We start from the raw sequence: 18,420 nt of genomic DNA, 5'->3' as shown, positions 1-18,420 counted from the left end.
AGAATTTTGAGTTTTTCTCCTAGTTATACACCTTTTATGTTTCAAAAAACATGGCTTAAGTTAAAGCGATGCTTTGGTGAAAAAAGCCGAAACATCGCCTCCTTTACGAAAACGACAAGTCTCATAACAGACCACGAAAATGTCTCTAGACCCACAGCAGTTCCAAAAACAATTTCAAGAGTAGATAAGTCTTATTATTATTTGTTGGGCTAAACGATCCAAAGATACAAAAAAGATAAATACAAGTGCTTAATTTTTAGAACGCCACGTCACCGGGTTTATCTCCTGCAATTATATAGATATATAGATTCAATTCAATTTATTTAAAAGTTGAACTGATTGACCCATGCGAAATTTTATTAAAATATTTTTAAATTTCTTTTTTGTTTGATATTTTATTTATATTAATAATAAATTATATAGGAGTATAAACAAACTACAAGAAAAAGAAAAAAAAAAAGTTAGTCAGAGTTGGATGAGTTAGGTAGACTCATTGTTTAATCTATCCTTGACCCAGTCCATCTTAGCTAAGTAATATTTGAATAGATTAATAATCCGGCAATTATTAACTCAATTCACTTTAATTCACCTAAATTAAACTTATTCTGTCATTTAACATCCCTACATGTAAGCATAACAATAACTACAAATCCAGCAGGGGTTAACCTATGGGCAAAAAACTTATATGTACATGGTAAGATGGTAAGAGGGTATATTTATGGAACATGACGATATTTTTCAGTTTACAAAATATATCGATAGACTTGTTACAAAATCTATACAAATTAGGTAAATTAAAAAGAAGCAAATAAAACACATTAAATAAGGTAAGGAAATCGTTTTACTTATTTTATCCACTTTTCTCTCTCCATTCAAAATTTAAAGATATAGTTCCCTGATTTTCTCCAAATTTTGCTTCCTTATTTCATCCACTTTTCTCTCCTCATTCAAAATTAAGAGATATTGTTACCTAATTTTTCTCCAACTTTTACTCAAAAAGTCCATTATAATCGGTAATTTTTATGTACAAAGTTCATACACCAAAAAACATATATGTATAATTTTCGTATGCAATATGTATAACTGTATAGATTCTTATAATTTTATATATGAAATATGTACAAAAATTGTATGTGTATTTAGATTATTATAAAGTACATATAAATTGTATAAAATCTAATCAAAGTATGCATAAATTTTGAGAAAAATATGTATAATAAACTTGTAATTGATACAAACCAGATTCCATACAAAGTTCATACACCAGAAAATAAATATATATTAATTTTTTAATGCAATATGTATAAATGTATAAATTCGTTATAATTTCTACGTATGAAATATGTATAAAAGTTGTATGTATATTGTGATTATGATAAAGTCCATATAAATTGTATAAAATCTGATCAAAGTATGTATAAATTATGAGAAAGTATATATGTATAATAAGTTTTCTGATACAAACCAAATTCCATCCACATTTCATACACATATCAGTTTTCAACATTTTTAAGACTAATTGATATCAAATTTGTTCGCATTTCATAAACATTGTGCCGCATATATCTAAAAAATGACATATAGCAGACATACATATATTAGTTTTCAACATTTTTTAAAACTACAGTTTATATAATTTATATAGATTTTCAAAACACACAATGATCATATACTGTATATCTCAAAACGATACAAATTAATTTTTATATACAATTAATACACAAGTTAATAATAAAAAATACTTTGTAATATTGGTTTGAAAATTTATACTAGGAGAGAAGATGGGTTTTAGGTATGAAAATGGTGTCTATCATAGAGGGAGAGAGAGAGAGAGAGAAATATTTTAAAAAAGAAGAAGAAGTTGAATGGTAACTATCCTAGAATTAAGTCCACATTTAAAATCATATTTTCTTCCTTAAAAAAAGCTTAAAATCGTGAGTATCCCATTAAGCCCAAATCTGATATACTTTGTAATTTACTGGTATGTTTTGTAAATAAGGAAAACTATCCTTATGTTTTGTAATATAAAGTCTCAAATAGGTATTACTAGGTCATTTTCCCTTAACGTATTTGGAGATTGAATACGACTCGACTGAGGTAATCCACATATTACAACATGGACACGAGTTTATAATACTCTAGACTATAATGCAGGTCCTTGATGACAAACTTGGGTCATCAAGTAAAGTATATGCAGCGGGAACAGAACCAAGTTGTTGGTGTCCTGACAAAGGAAGGAGAAAGAACGAAACTTTTTGGTGACCCCCTGATTTTGATAGTTTATTCAGTGTATGCCACTTTATCTTTGAGCAGATATTACACAAATTCCGGAAAGTGTCTCTCTTCCCCCAAGTAAGGGTAAAATTTGCGTCCACTCTATGCTTTTCAAACCCCACTTTAATTTGTGGGATTTTAGTGGATATATTGCTATTGTTATTGTACATCACACGTACCACTTACACTAGAACAATTCAGTCTCTAATAGTAGCAGGATTTGAGGATCACGGACCAACTTGGAGCACAGCTCCAAATGCTTTGTAATTTATTTAGTTTGAATGCAATATCTTTTCCTACCAAAAGAACAAAAAGTAAACAATAACAATTATAGGCCCAAATGTGACCAGGGAAAACCACCCAGGCCCAGGGAGAAACGTTTCATAAGACCTGGGACCTGCCTCAAAGCCACAGGCATCCACAGGTTGACGTCCTTCTCTTAGCTAATAGTTTAACAGTTTAATTCAATTTCATCAATCTCAATGCTTTTGGGCTTGCTTAATGTTTCTGGGCTTTGCTTAATTGAATTGCCTGTTAATTGAAACCCAGATTCAGTTTGATTTTGCGCGGATTGTCCTTCTTTTGGGGTGATTTTTAATTTTTACCCCTCAAAATGCTCGTGCAATTTGCACGATTGTCCTTCATTCGGACTGGTCTTTAATTTTTGCCCCTCAATTTGCAGGTCTTTAATTTTTGTCCTTCGCTTAAAAGGATGATCGAAAATGCCCCGAGGTTCTGGGTTTGAAACCCAGCAGAGCCGAAAATAATAATAATTTCGCAAGGCATAAATTTCTATGAACCTATGCCTATTCGGGGGAAGTTGTATAGAACCTATACTGGAGACGACAGACTTTGCCTTAAGGCATAATAACTAAAAGTCTGCCGGAGACGGCAGACTTTACTTTATAAGACAGACTTTTAGTTATGCCTTAAGGCAACGTCTGCCGTCAGACTTTTAGTTATGCCTTAAGGCAAAGTCTACCGCATAAGACAGACTTTTTGCAAAAATCTTGCTTTGAGATTATTTATTTTTTTTACTAAGTGGGGCTTTGAACTCAAAAACCTCGGGATATTTCGGTCATCTTTTTAAGCGAAGGACAAAAATTAAAGACCAACAATTGAGGGACGAAAATTAAAGACCACCCCAAAAGAAGGTCAATCAGCGCAAAAAAAAAAATTGAAGTTATTTGACAGTAACATCTCGTGAGATTTATTGAATTGAACTCTGATAGTTGCTTAAATGGCAACCTGGGCCTAGCGGCAGTGGGAAATTGTCCGATCAGCCAGTGGAGATTTTTACAAGCTGCAGGCTTTAATTAGCTACTGGGTTAGTCCCGTGCATCAGGAATTGTTTCCTCAAAGGTTGAACTGGATTTCAAATTGCATCCTCAATAATTTAATCCATCATGGAATCTGTTGTCACTCATTGAAAGAATTAGGAGGATTAATACGCTGGAGAATTTCGTGGTACTAAATTAATCTGGAAGAAACGCCAGCTGAACCAAGAGGAAATGTTAGGATGGACAAATTGTAATATCCAAAATTTTGTCTATATGATTAGTTTTATGTAGAGTAGTTACAAGCATAACTTAGAAGCTACCACATCCAAATTGTAAAGGTCTAAAGGGGAGGAGTCGTCTCAACCTTAGCATAGTTTTTGATGCACCTACTGTTAGGAAAAAATAGCACAATATTGATATTGAATTTGGAATTAAAAAGGAAAATAGTAACCAAATTATAACAAACACTGTGTTGTGACAAGCCACTGCTTTGAAAGCGATTTTCGGCCCGACACATGTACAAATCGTTCACAGTCGGTCGCTCCCCAAGATTTCACAGTTCTTCCAGAAACGTGTATTCGTGGTTGGAAGTTGGAGTATTTTGCACAAAATACAATTGCCCAGAAACTAACTTGAGAAGAAGAGAGGAAGAGTATTTTTCTTTTTTGGTTTGGACTCTTTTCTGTTTACCAATGTCTCTTCTTATATAGGAGATTTTAAAGAGTTTTACGTTTGCAAATAGGAGAGTTCACAGAAGAGGAGATGAATGAAATTAGGGGTGTCAAATGGGCGGGTGGGGCTGAAATTGACCCAATTAAAATGGGCTGAGGTGATAAATGGGTTGGGCTAACATTGGCCCAAAAGTTACTTGGACTGAAATGAGCTAAAAATGGATTGGGTCATGACCCGCCCAACTTGACTTAATTTTTTTGAAGGGTCTATTTTCTAAAAAAATATTTTCGTGGAAAATATTTTTCAGAAATACATTTTTAGTGAAAATATTTTCGCGGATTTTTCAAAAATATTTTTGAGGAAAACATTTCCGTGATAAATATTTTCGAGCAAAACATTTTTCGTGAAAAATATTTCCCTTCATTTCAAACACACTAAAAACTTATAAGATACATGATACAAGAAAAGTGCATACGTGAAAAAAATAGAGTAAACTCAAGCAATAAACTCAAATTTAAGTAAATCTTAAAAAGGGCTAGAATTGGGCTAAGTTGGAGATCACTTTAAAATAGACTATGTTGAGTTGGGCTAAAATCGGCCCAATGTGAAATTATCTTGAGCCCAACCCATAAAATTTTGGGCGGGTTGGGTGGGAAATCACCTTTTGAGCTAAATTTGACACCCCTAAATGAAATTAATGGAATTAATTGACCATTACATCAAATGGTACATAATTTATTTGAATCCGCGACTTAAGTAGTACAAAAAAAAAAAGTTGAACCAAAGTAGTACAGAAAAAAAAAAAAAAAAAAAAACACATAAATAGGATTCACGCACGAATTTCGTGCGTGAAAGGACCAAACTGCAAAAAATAACAGTTTGGTCTTTCACGCACTAAATTAGTGCGTGAATGAGCAAACCAAAAGTCTCCCCCTTTTCACCTTTTCAGCCAATGACATTTGTTGTCATTAGCTACCCACTTGTCTTCTCCTCTTCTTCTTAAGTTCTCATTGCACTGCATCGCATGGAGTCCGGAATCAAAATGCCCCCAAAAAAATCACTTTGAACCAAAATATCCCAACAAAAAAAAAGTTACAAAACTACCTTTAGCGCAGTAAAATACTGCGTTATAGAAACAATACCAAAAAGCAAAAAAAAAATTGGCCAAACTTTATTTTTTGCAACACTTAGTGTTTTTTTTTCCATACTTTGACCAACGATTAGTCGTGTGTCAAGACTCCGAAACGTCAATATTTTATATAGAACCTGATATTTTTTTCTGCGTATAATAATGTAGGCCCAATACATCAAGGATACGTAGACATTCGGATCGTCATTTTAGGGGTTGAAACAGTACCAAAAAGCAAAAAAAAAAATTGGAGCCGTTAACTGCTTTAGCGCAGTATTTTACTGCGTTATAGAAGCAAAAAAAAAATCTCCGTAAGTTATGACCATCTAAAGTTTGACGACTTTACAACTAGTTTTTCTCCCTATATTTTTTAGAATTATATTTATATTCAAAATAAAGTTATGTCTTGATTAAAAAATAACACGCTTAAATCAAAATCTTAAAAAATAAAACACCCTAAAGTTTTCAAATAAAACTTACTTCTGATACCTTTTCAACCCCTAAAATGACTATCCGAACGTCTACGTATCCTTGATGTATTGGGCCTACATTATTGTACGCAGAAAAAAAATATCAGGTTCTATATAAAATATTGACGTTTCGGAGTCTTGACCCACGACTAATCGTTGGTCAAAGTATGGAAAAAACACTAAGTTTTTTCAAACAAAACTTACTTCGGGCACCTCTTCAACCCCTAAAATGACGATCCGAACGTCTACGTATCCTTGATGTATTGGGCCTACATTATTGTACGCAGAAAAAAATATCAGGTTCTATATAAAATATTGACGTTTCGGAGTCTTGACCCACGACTAATCGTTGATCAAAGTATGGAAAAAACACTATGTTTTTTCAAACAAAACTTACTTCGGGCACCTTTTCAACCCCTAAAATGACGATCCGAACGTCTACGTATCCTTGATGTATTGGGCCTACATTATTGTACGCAGAAAAAAATATCAGGTTCTATATAAAATATTGACGTTTCGGAGTCTTGACCCACGACTAATCGTTGGTCAAAGTATGAAAAAAACACTAAGTTTTTTCAAACAAAACTTACTTCGGGCACCTTTTCAACCCCTAAAATGACGATCCGAACGTCTACGTATCCTTGATGTATTGGGCCTACATTATTGTACGCAGAAAAAAATATCAGGTTCTATATAAAATATTGACGTTTCGGAGTCTTGACACACGACTAATCGTTGGTCAAAGTATGGAAAAAAACACTAAGTGTTGCAAAAAATAAAATTTGGCCAATTTTTTTTACTTTTTGGTACTGTTTCTATAACGCAGTATTTTACTGCGCTAAAGGTAGTTTTGTAACTTTTTTTTTGTTGGATATTTTGGTTCAAAGTGATTTTTTTTGGGGCATTTTGATTCCGGACTCCATGTGATGCAGTGCAATAAGAACTTAAGAAGAAGAGGAGAAGACAAGTGGGCAGCTAATGACAACAAATGTCATTGGCTGAAAGGGTGAAAAGGGGGAGACTTTTGGTTTGCTCATTCACGCACTAATTTAGTGCGTGAAAGGTCAAACTGTTATTTTTGCAATTTAGTCCTTTCACGCACGAAATTCATGCGTGAATCCTATTTATGTGCTTTTTTTTTTCTGTACTACTTTGGTTCAACTTTTCTTTTTTTATACTACTTAAGTCGCGGATTCTAATTTATTTGGATGAATTTGCTTTTCTTTTTTTATACTACTTAAGTCGCGGATTCTAATTTATTTGGATGAATTTGTTCCAAGTCTTTGTAACGTGTTTGCAGAGAATTTATAAATTTGGAATGAATAGGTTAACCTCCGTGTAACGTATCTGTATCTTTGCATTACACAAAATCACAAACGTTAGGAATGATTTCAACACCTACTGCTCTTGAAGAATTGAATTCAATTGGAGGGATTAGGCATTACGCCCCTCGTTATTTTTAATCTACGACGTAGGGTCGACTCAAGGCATAACTCCACGTTGCATGGTGGTTATTTTCTTCTTCTTTTTTCAAAAATGCGGCATAAACAATAAGCTCATCCACATACATGACGTTTAATGAAAAGAAAAAAATATCGAACGACATATGACTTCTGCTAGATAAAACATGATAAAATCATCTGTCTATAAAAATATTACAAGATTATCCCACTTTTTTTCTACTACTTTATTCATGATTTACTACACAACAAGGATACAGTTTATTACACAACCAAACTAACAAAGTGGGAACAGCTGAAATTATCCTAATATCGTTATGAGCTTTGATGTGTAGTACGACTATTCAGGATCTGACATGGCTTCCCAATCTAACGATGTTACCATCAGGATCTCTCACATATCCAACTTTCTGTCCCCATTTCTTCTCCTCTGGTTCGCTCACCGCTAATGCTCCATTTTCGATTGCCCTCTGATCCAGAAACAGTGACAAATTCATAAAAATAACATGCCCAAGTTAAATTAACAGTCCAAATTAGAAATTGAAGTGATTAATGGAGCATATTCAAATACCTTGTAGGCAGCATCAATGTCCACATAATCGAAGCAAAGCTCAACGGGTTGTCTATCACCCCGAGATTGAGGGGTCTGGACCTGACCCGTTATGTCATCTGTCTCGTGCTGGTGCACCGGTGTGAATGCTATTGTGGTAGCTCCGCTCTCTAATTCTCCCCATCTACAACCAACCAACCATAACCAATAAGTTATTATACATCTATAATGTAAAAATTCTTTAAACTGACAGCGTATATGCAACTTAAATCCAATATAAAATGTAGCTTAAGTCAGTTGAGAATACTATTTCGACCAACTCCTATTGAATAGGTACTAAAATTGTAGCTCTCCTTAGACTGTAAATCACTCTCAACACACGTCCTGTACTCATTATCATGAAAATGTGGTATACTCATTATCATGAAAATGTGGTATACTCATTAGCATGAAAATGTGGGGTACCCGTCCTTAACCTTACTTGGCACTCTTAAGGCCTACAATGTGGGGCTAGATTGACTTAAAAAGGCCTTTACTCCAGATTTTGGTTGAATCTGGGAGGTACCGAACTTAAGGGGTCTTACTTCACGTTCGTAATTTGTTATTTCCCTCCATTTTGAATTCTTCCATTTCTCATTGAGACCACATCCAAACCCAACAGTATATATGGATCATATTATATAGTACATAATAAATCAAATTTCCTATCTTAAAAACAACGTAGTTGTTAGTATTTTCAATAATTAGATACAGTTTATGTGGAGGAAAATAAACAAAGATGTCACAATTTTGATCATTTCGTAATATGACTTTAAGAAAATAATGTAAGCGTTTGACAATCCAGCCAACGAGGTCGTTGTAGTATAGTGGTAAGTATTCCCGCCTGTCACGCGGGTGACCCGGGTTCGATCCCCGGCAACGGCGATATTTTTTGTAAAATTTTCTCTTTGACCATCAAATACTGTTGTGTTGTCTTCAAAGAAGCTTACTGCATTCGACAATAATAATAATAATAACGGAAAAGACTCATAAATATCCCTAACTTATAGAAAAAGACTCATAAATATCCTCCTTCCACTTTTGGGTCTAAAAATACCCTTAAGGTTTGTTTTCGGCTCAAAAATACCCCTCAAACTAACAGATCAAGTTTGGCTCTGTTAAAAAGCCACGTGTCATTTTTTAATTGGCCCATTTTTTTTTAATTTCAGAATAATTAAAACCCACCCGCTTTTTAAAACCCAAACCCACCCTGTCCCGTTTTCACTCTAAATTAAACATCGTACAATCTTTTCGGATATTTTAACACAAACATTCACAAGAATTTTTGGCCGTAAATTGGTCTGAAATCAGTTTGTAATCATATATGTGCGACTGGGCTAAGCTTCGAGAAGACACTAAATTTTTGGATATTTTAACACAAAACAAAAATCTTTGTGATAAAATGGAGGATTTTGAGGAGTTATCAAATAGACGACTTTGAATATGGTGATTGCCATTTGAAATGGATAATTAGTGGGGGAGTGACAGTAATACATATGGTGTTGATGATGAATGAAGAAGAAAAAGAAGCAACAGTGACCAAGTGCGTACTGCAACTACTGATGGACAAATATCAAAGCTTTAAGCAAACTTGAATGGAGGATTTTGAAAAAATAAAAGCAGTATAAAGAAGAGGAAGAAGGAAATTAGATTGAATGGAGAAGAAGAGACTCAAAGTAGCAGCTTCAGAAGTGAAAACGGGTCAGGGTGGGGTTGGGTTTTAAAAAATGGGTGAGTTTTAATTATTCTAATTTTTTTTTTTTTTAAATGGGTCAATTAGAAAATGACACGTGGCTTTTTAACAGAGCCAAAACAGAGCCAAACTTGATCTGTTAGTTTGAGGGGTATTTTTGAGCCAAAAACAAACCTTAAGGGTATTTTTAGACCCAAAGGTGAAAGAAGGGTATTTATGAGCCTTTTTCCATAGGTTAGGGGTATTTATGAGCCTTTTCGGTAATAATAATAATATGTCATCAATGGTGAATCTATTGTTGCTTATTTAACAAATCAAGCAAACGGACATAAAACAACTATTTAGAGCCCGTTTGGATTGGCTTATAAGTTGCTTATCTTATAAGCTGAAAACAGCTTATAAGCCAAAAAAAAATAAGTTAGACTACCTCAATTTATTTATTTTAGCTTATAAGTTGTTAGATATAAGCCCATCCAAACAGGCTCTTAGTATGTTCTGTTGAAAATTAAAGCAAACACTCATCAGTGGCTGAGCCAGCTAGTGGGATGAACTAGCTTTCGTCGAAACTTACACTATATATACGAGGTTATATTAATTTTTATGTATATATAGTAATGTTGAATCCCCGACTTTTTTATGTGTTTACTTGAAAATCTTGGCTCCGCTACTAATGCTCATATAGGATCAATTGCCATCCAATATAGTAAAGACCTAAAAACAATTCTCCTAAAATCAAATCTAAACGCACAAAACATAGGCAAATTAAAAGCAAAATCAAACTGATTTAATGGCTGATAATTATATATGGAGGACAGAAAACATACTTGCGATTTTCATCTAAGCGACGAACGTTGTAGCCGAAGGCTTTAGCATAAAAAGCGGCAGATTTAGCAACATCTTTACAATACACCACTGTATAAGCAAATGCTGGCCCCAGATTTGATGCCATTCTTTCTTCTTTAATTTTTTTTCCTTCTCGTCTATCACTATTTTAGGCCTTTTTTTTTTCAAGCAGATCCATAACACTCGTTATTGGCTGCCTTTATATGTTGCCAAAACGAAATATGATACAATACACGTGGTAATTGGAGCTGAAAGGTTTGGAACACGTGTACGTGGTGCATGATTTGAACAGGTTATGTGCCACGTTACTCTTATGTGGATTATTTTTTTTCGTTCAGTAAGCTGATTAACTTCGCCGATTTTCGGTGACCAGTATTAAAGTTATTTACAAATGAATTATTTATACAATGATAGATAGGTTTTTGAAGTCCGAGATTGATACCCGTTTGACGAGATAAAAAATAATTAGACATCACTTTAAAAGTTATATAGTAAGTAAATAAATTCTTATGATAAACCTTATAAGTAGGTAAATTGATAAAGGTGATATTTGCCATACTACATGTATATCACGTTAAATTCATTGATAGTACAAGAATTTTTACATTGTAAGATCTACAACTTGAATTGTAAATTTTTATGCAAAACTATTTTTTATCACAGATGTTGGTTGAGACGCTGTCCAGTTTGGGCTGCTCATATGAGATTAGGCCTGTGGGCCAGCCAGCCAGATCCAAGTTCTTCAGTTTCCAGACAGTGAAACGGGCAATTCGCAGGAACGTCTTTCTTTTGGGGTGGTCTTTAATTTTTGTCCTTCTTAGAATTTCTTAATTTCGGATTCGAATTTTAGTTCAGTCAAAAATTAAAAAAAATCCGCAAGGCAGAATTTTGCATGCTTAAGGTAGAGTTTGAAACTCTGTTTTGCCTTAAAAATCTCAAACATTACCTAAGTCTTCTCAATAATGTGTCCATTCTCATCCCTCAGCCTATGGAAACAGATCAAAAAGTTACTCAGCTAACACAAAGCAAAATCTCCTAAAGTAAGTCCAATTTGGAGAAGAACACTATCAAAATGAATTACCTCTTACATATCTGCACAACAACTGCCCCAGCATCAGAGTTTCAAACTCTGCCTTAAAATTCTGCCTTGCGAATCCAAACATCTGTCTTGCAAAATTCCTTCTATTTTTTACTAAGCTGGGGGTCGAAATCAGAATTTCGGGATATTAGATTAAAAAATTCCTTGTTAATTTACTTTGAGACTAGCTGTATGATCTATTGGGAGAAAAGGATTATTCAGAAAATTTTCAAAGCAAAACTATAATAGAAATTATTCTATATTTCATTTAATAAAATTGTATATTAAACGAATTGCATAATAAATTGAATGTTTTCTTAAACGAAAATGGACATATACCAAATCCAAACTTCCCAACCATAAAATTTTAATGAACTTCACGTGGTCGGGTCCCATATAAGTAGCACTCTCAAAAACATTAATTGCGTCCCTTCCCCAATTTTCTGTTGTCTTTTTATTGGGTCCCATATAAGTAGCACTCTTAAAAAATACGACAGTAAAGGCGAATCGAATATATACTACTCAAAAGTCAATTAACACATAAAGTTAGCTTTTTCTCTCTCCCTGTACTAAGGCCTAAGGGCAAACTGAACAAAAACAGAGCCGAAAATCCAGTATTTTTTACACGATCTTCAAATTTGAGATCCACAAATCAAAATTCTCTGCCTATTTCCTCAAGGTAATGTTTCTTGTAGTAACATCGTATCAATTATTCTTGATGATGTTGTTCTGTTTTTGATCCTGTCTCCTATAAAATGGTTTTGATTTCTCAGTTTCGCGAATTAGTACGTGACGTGAATATGATGTTTGTACATTGTCTCATTTCATACTTGTTAACGTAATTATTACGATCGAGTTATAGATATTTGACGTGCGTTCAGCTAGGTCAATTACCTTAAAACTAAACAGAATATTAACAATAGGAAACAGACAGGCTAATTCACTAAGCTAAACAAATACCCTAACAGTGTCTGTCATAATCTTCGCATCTGAATTTGATTTCACTTGATTTTGTTACAATTAGATCGCGGTTTTCAGAGAGTAGAGGGGCTTTTTAGTCGTGATTTTTGTGCAAAATGGATTGCAGTATTGTTGTGAATTTTTTATCATAACAGCTAAAACTAGTATGAATTGTGTCTGAGGTGTGAGCGAGTTGGCCCGGACACCACGCTTATTAAAAAAAGAAAAAAGACTAGTATGAGATGAGCTCGAGTAGAGCGGAATACAGAGAGGATTCATATCACTGACCCCAACTTGTGTGGTGAGGCTTGGTTACTTGCTTAATTGATTGATTGGACATGCATCACTCACATAGAGAAAAAAGGGCAGCTCGGTGCACAAAGCATCTCGCATTAGCAGGGTAGCTTAATTTCCTTTATATTAACAGGATGGTCTATTTCCAGAAAGTTCAATGAGTTGAGCAAATTGGTGGAAAATCTTAAAACCAGAACTGGACTGGTCTTTCTATTTTATGTACCTTCGATACTTTGGCGAAGGGAACTTAACTATCTCTACTTGTTTGTAGGACTTTAGCTGTTGTATTGGTGGTCTTGGAATGGATTTAAAATTCTCATCATGTGATATTCTTGGTTAATTGTCATCCATTTCATGTTCCATTTCAGGGTAATGCTGGATATGTGAAGTCTATTTCAAAAGTTTAGCGACGGTATCTCCCAAGATGTGGTTTTACCATTACATATCTTCGGGTAAAACTTTTGGCTGATAGCTAGCATTTGTTTCTCCAGCTGTTGTGCCAATTTCTCATCAAGCTCTTATGGGAGACTCCTTTAATCCCACCCCTGGGACAAAGTCTATGGTCACAACTGCTATCACTACTAAAAATGAATCTAAACAGCACATCATTTCTTCTGGCTCGAACCCTTTTAAAAATGTAAGGCAGATTGATCTGATAAAATATGGGAAGCAGAGAAGGGGAAGTGCTAATCAGTTAGTTTTCTTTCTGGTTAAAGTTGCTGCCTTGGAGGCTGTGCGTAGGATCTCACGGTCCAAATGTCCATTTGTATGGTCTAGCCTACAAGCTCTGCAAGTTGTATGCTACCCGCCACTTAAGTGGATGCAAAGGTGGAATCCTTTTCGGGTTCTGGTTGAAGGCATGCAGGTTCGTATGCAGTTATCCAACTCAGAAGAAATAATGTTGAGTCTCGTGAACTTCTCTAGGTGCATTCAGTCATTCTGGAAAATGTTGTCTTGCCCGTCAATGGGTGCATCAACTTTGCATTTATGGAAGAAGTATATGATCCTATATCGTCTAATATTATTGGGATGTCTAGTGCTGCTTTTCATTTGTGGGTTTATACGCCAAGTCAAGAGAAACAATATAAAACAAAATAGAGTTATACGTGTATTACATAGTAAATCCACTTAATTTATGTTAAAATCAAAGATTTATTGCTCTTTTGAACAGACTATTTTATATTTATATGGTGGTCTATCCTATAGATTCCATTTGCTTCAGAACAATGATGAACCAAGCATAGATGTATTTACAATATTAACTGTAGCATATTGCAGATAGCTGTAGTCTTTATGTGACTAATACAATAGCCAAGTGGAAAGCTAATTTAGCACTAAAATACTGTCCTTTGAGACCATTTTATGTATCTAAGGATCAATTGAATATAGTTGATAAGAATGGATGTATATGCACAGAGAAATAGTTTCTTTTTCTATATGGATCAGTATATTTGTGGAGAAGTAAGTAATACTTCAATTACCTTTCTTCCAGTGCATGCATCCCAGGGGTCAAGTAGTTGGTCCCTCCCAAGTAAACAGAATCTAAAGATATTTTCTCTGTTTCCTGATAGAGTTCAATGTCACAAACAAGTGCTTCTTTCCCCTGTTATTCAATCCATGAACCCATTGCTCAGCGATCCTCTTCCACGTGAAGTTGAACTACAAACCTCACTTGATGTTTCTACAATCAGAGCATGAGCATACCTGTATTATGTATGTAACAGCTTTTCTGCAAGCAGAAGGAATATCTAATATCTTTATCTAGCCTCCTAGGCTTGTCTAAGTTTTTAGTTTTTTTATTTTCCCTTTTTCTAAGTAATATCACGAAGTCCTTATGCTCATGCTAAGCCTGCGGAAGAATTTTCCTTTGCTGTTTGGTTCTATAGCTCTCTACTTCCATTCTACTCTGTGTCAACCAATGACTACATCCCGGTGTAGTTTCTTACTTTTTTTTTTCTCTATGGTGTCTGATTTAATTTATAAAAAACAACATGCTTCGCAAATAAAATGGAATAAATAGCAGATCCTGAAATTTTTATAGTTACACATACACTGTAACTTAAAAAGAGTTGAGAATTTATGTGTATATTGTCAATTTCATGCATTTTGTTTGATTTTCCTGCTCAATTTGGGAATATGACTCACTCTTACATGCTATAGAAGTCTCTTTTTCTTTGAGCTATCATGCGTTGGATGTTGTACGATTACAGACTTACAGCATGTCTTTATGGTTAGATGCTATCGCGGCCACTGCTAGTGCTATCTATAGCTACAGCTTTTTCTGATCATTCAGAATTCAATAATGATACCTCAGATAGCACTCAAGTTTCCCCGGACACCAATGATATGCGTGCTGATTCAGAAGCTCAGCTAGAAGTCTCTTCTGAGCAGTCTATCCCAAGTGAAAGGTACAAACTTGATATATTGCTCAAAGTGTAATGAACAATTACTACTGTTCTATCTCAATCTATATGTGCATAGTTATAATCAAACCTGAAGCAGGATCTGACAAATCCTGAAGTCTGAACTGTAATTGTAGCAGCATAGGAATCATTACGTGGGTAACTAATACATATAGACAGTTTTTTCTCTTCTTGTTTCCTTATGTTGGAAATAGAAGATAGATCTCATATGTTAATGATATTTGTGCATATAATGTGCTAGAACTTCATTCCAACTTTTAGGGCGTAACATATAATGTGCTAGAACTTCATTCCAACTTTTAGGGCGTAACAGGGAATTTAGCGTGTGATGTCTTAAATTACTTGCTTCTGGATTTATTTCTTAAACCATTGTTTGATTTATCCCTTGACATCTAAGCCAACTCAGACCAAGGTATCGAGACTGAATTGTTGGTTGATGAGTTATCCACTTCCATGCTCTTGCAGGGTTGGCAATGAAATTTCTCAAAGTGTGTCTTCCACAAGTTTGGCAAGTTGGTTGCTTAAGCTTTACAAAGATCTGGAAAAGCAAGGAATTTGCCTGCCAGAGAGGTATCTTTTTGACAAACCAAACTAGAAGAGAACTTTATTCGAACGTCATGAGTCTGATATTCAAGTGCAAGAATGTGCCACTCCATAGCTAGTCCTGGATTAATGTCAAGGCTACCAGTTCAATTGTGAAGAATGCTTAAGGCATAACAGAAAATGGAGAGAGTTTCTGCTCAAGCGTCTCTAGATACCCGTTAAGCATGATTATCTACACCTGTAATAAAGCGTCAATATCCTAGAGTAACTACTTGGTCTCTCTTGGTGACCAACCTATCACTTTTTACTTGAATTAAGAAGCAATAAAGCTCACTGTCTAACAACACTCCACTTTCCTCTTCATTTAGCCAATTATCTACTATTCTACCCAGTTTTATTTATGTTAGTGTTCTATCATGATGTTGTTTGGTTCTGTGGTTTACTAGTTCTCTTCCTAGTCCTCATATCATATGAGTTTCCGTTTCCAATTCCCTTCGATCGTCAGGTTGATCTATAAGCTCCTGAAAGCTTTTGTTCCATTCAAAAACTTGTCGAGCGGTGCATATAATATATGCCACTAGAAGTTTTTCGCACAAAGAGATATTTTAAATTTATTGGTTTCTCTTCTTGCAGTGAACATGACACAATAGTATTTATGCAGAATTGATGAAGAGGAACTCCATCAATTTTTTACGGCTGCAGATGGAGATTTTACTCGCTTACTTTCTTCAGTGAAGAAGACAATTCGCTGGAGGGAGACTTACAGAATTCTTTCCAGACAAGAACTTGAAGTGTGGTCAAAAATGGTCTTTTGGCATGGATTTGATCAGCAGCATCGACCCTGCCTCATTGTCCGCCTTGGCTTAGCGTGCACCAGCTTGCCATCTCGTGACAGACCTTGCTTCGCCCAAGCAGTTGGTATGCTCTTTCCCTTGTACAGTTGATGTCTGTCTAATTTTTAATATGATTCCCGCTTTTACATTAATTAGATGTATAACTTTCAGAAGTTTCCATTCTGATTTTTGTTTATCAACGTAGGAAAAGGAAATGCCACTTTTGTTTTCAGCAGTTGAATAATTTTGAAGTTCCCCCGCCAGCTGTTTATGTTGAGTATACACATTTTCTTTGCATATATACTTGCTTCAGTTGGAAACAAAACAATAATGGAGGTACAGTTTATCTATTACTGCTCAATATCGGAGGCGGCAATACTTGGCATGTCTTTGCCAAATTATATATTCCGTTGTAAGAACTTAAGCCAAAATGATCATGACAGAGAGCTTCTTCTATAAATAAATCCCAAGAGAAATATGATCAGGAAAAGAGGGAGTTACACCTATCAAGTTGGATAATAGTTTAGGCATTTAATCAATCAGCTTATAATGTGGGCTTCTCTATACAGCTAGTTCATAGTTAAAACTGATTCCAGGTCTTGTCAATATTTACCTGAATAGGCAAATTATTAAACAATGGATATTTTCTTTATGAAGTATCTCAGGTGGAGCATGGGGTTCTTCATTTGGTGGACCAGCAAAATTCTCAAATTACTGTTTTGGTAGACTGTGAAGGATTGACTCCATTGAGACTTCCCATGCAAATGCTGAGATCCTGTTCTACTCTTTTGCAAGATCACTTCCCAAACCGTCTAGGCTGTTTATTCGTTATACGCCTTCCTCCCATTGTTCGAGTTGTCGCACAAACCTTTGTGCAAGTAAGCTTCATATATACAATAATAATTATTTTGTTCATTTTCCTGCTTCATTCTTATGATTGGAAGTCATGGCCAATTTTATCTGCATAGAACTTCTTTTCTGGAAACTCAAATGTAATTACTCTTGCACAAACATACAGGTTTTCAAACCGGTCACTAGGCAAAAATTGAGATTTGAAGGGGAAATGTACCAAAAGATTCTTGCTGAGTGTTTGCAAACACTCCCATCTTATCTTGGTGGGCAGTGCCCATGCTCAAGATGTGCTAACTTGGACATGACCAAGATGCCTAATACGAGCATGAATGACCATCAAGAGACAGCGATAACTGAGATTATTAACAATCCTCTGGATCTAACACCACTCCATTCAGGTGAACAGACTGAAATTCCGACAAATTATACATGTGATCAGATCCTAAGAAAGGGCGTGCTAGGTATTCTTATATTCTGGGTTTTTGTTGCTTTAATTGCTGGAGTATTTGATCCAGAAAGTCGTCCTGTTTTACCTCATTAAGCTATGCTTATTACATACTTGTACTTGTCATTGTTCATCTAGTTTTCTTGGCAATAGCATCTGTAACCACAGTATCGAGGCAATTATCTGTCGACAAATCTGATAAAAGTTGTGTACTGGAATTGGATGGTTTGGTGCTTGTTCAGTAAAAATTTCTTATGCGTCTAATTGTTCTCATTTGAAACTGAAGTTTAGACTGTTTTGATTGTACACTATGCGATCACAAAGTAGTGAAAAGACCTCTTCATCTTGTTTAAGCATTGTAAAGTGCGCCGGGTATTATCTACTCGGGTTCCATCATTTGTTTGTATTTTGGTGCGCATGCAGGAAGGTGTTGAAAGTTGAAACACGAGTCTATATGTGTGTCAAAGTTGAACTGAAGGACAGTTTTTTTCCATGTGTCTTGTGTTAGTTCACACAATTTATAGTGTCTGTCTCATCATTCTCCCCTCTTAAAAGTAGCACCATAAAAACGAGGGTAAGATA

The 18,420-nt window shown here is 34.9% G+C and overlaps 2 protein-coding genes and 1 non-coding gene across 3 annotated transcripts; 2 read left to right on the top strand and 1 right to left on the bottom strand.

The window, feature by feature from the left end:
• Positions 1–7,420: 7,420 nt before the first annotated feature.
• Positions 7,421–10,581, bottom strand: LOC132605539 (uncharacterized). Its single transcript, XM_060318667.1, has 3 exons — positions 10,392–10,581; positions 7,857–8,019; positions 7,421–7,755 (listed from the first exon to the last, which is right to left on the bottom strand). Exons 1-3 carry the CDS (start codon positions 10,514–10,516, stop codon positions 7,630–7,632), a joined length of 414 nt encoding a protein of 137 aa, XP_060174650.1. The 5' UTR covers positions 10,517–10,581; the 3' UTR covers positions 7,421–7,629.
• On the top strand, positions 8,688–8,759 carry TRNAD-GUC (transfer RNA aspartic acid (anticodon GUC)). Its single transcript has one exon. It is a non-coding gene; the product is annotated as a tRNA-Asp (tRNA).
• Positions 10,582–12,000: 1,419 nt separating the features above from the next.
• Positions 12,001–18,102, top strand: LOC132605528 (uncharacterized). Its single transcript, XM_060318659.1, has 7 exons — positions 12,001–12,167; positions 13,111–13,607; positions 14,978–15,150; positions 15,631–15,735; positions 16,370–16,626; positions 17,199–17,419; positions 17,560–18,102. Exons 2-7 carry the CDS (start codon positions 13,263–13,265, stop codon positions 17,932–17,934), a joined length of 1,476 nt encoding a protein of 491 aa, XP_060174642.1. The 5' UTR covers positions 12,001–12,167; positions 13,111–13,262; the 3' UTR covers positions 17,935–18,102.
• Positions 18,103–18,420: the final 318 nt, after the last annotated feature.

Source organism: Lycium barbarum, chromosome 1, assembly GCF_019175385.1.
Source record: "Lycium barbarum isolate Lr01 chromosome 1, ASM1917538v2, whole genome shotgun sequence".
Classification (NCBI taxonomy): domain Eukaryota; kingdom Viridiplantae; phylum Streptophyta; class Magnoliopsida; order Solanales; family Solanaceae; genus Lycium; species Lycium barbarum.
This window is presented reverse-complemented; position numbering and strand designations above follow the sequence as displayed.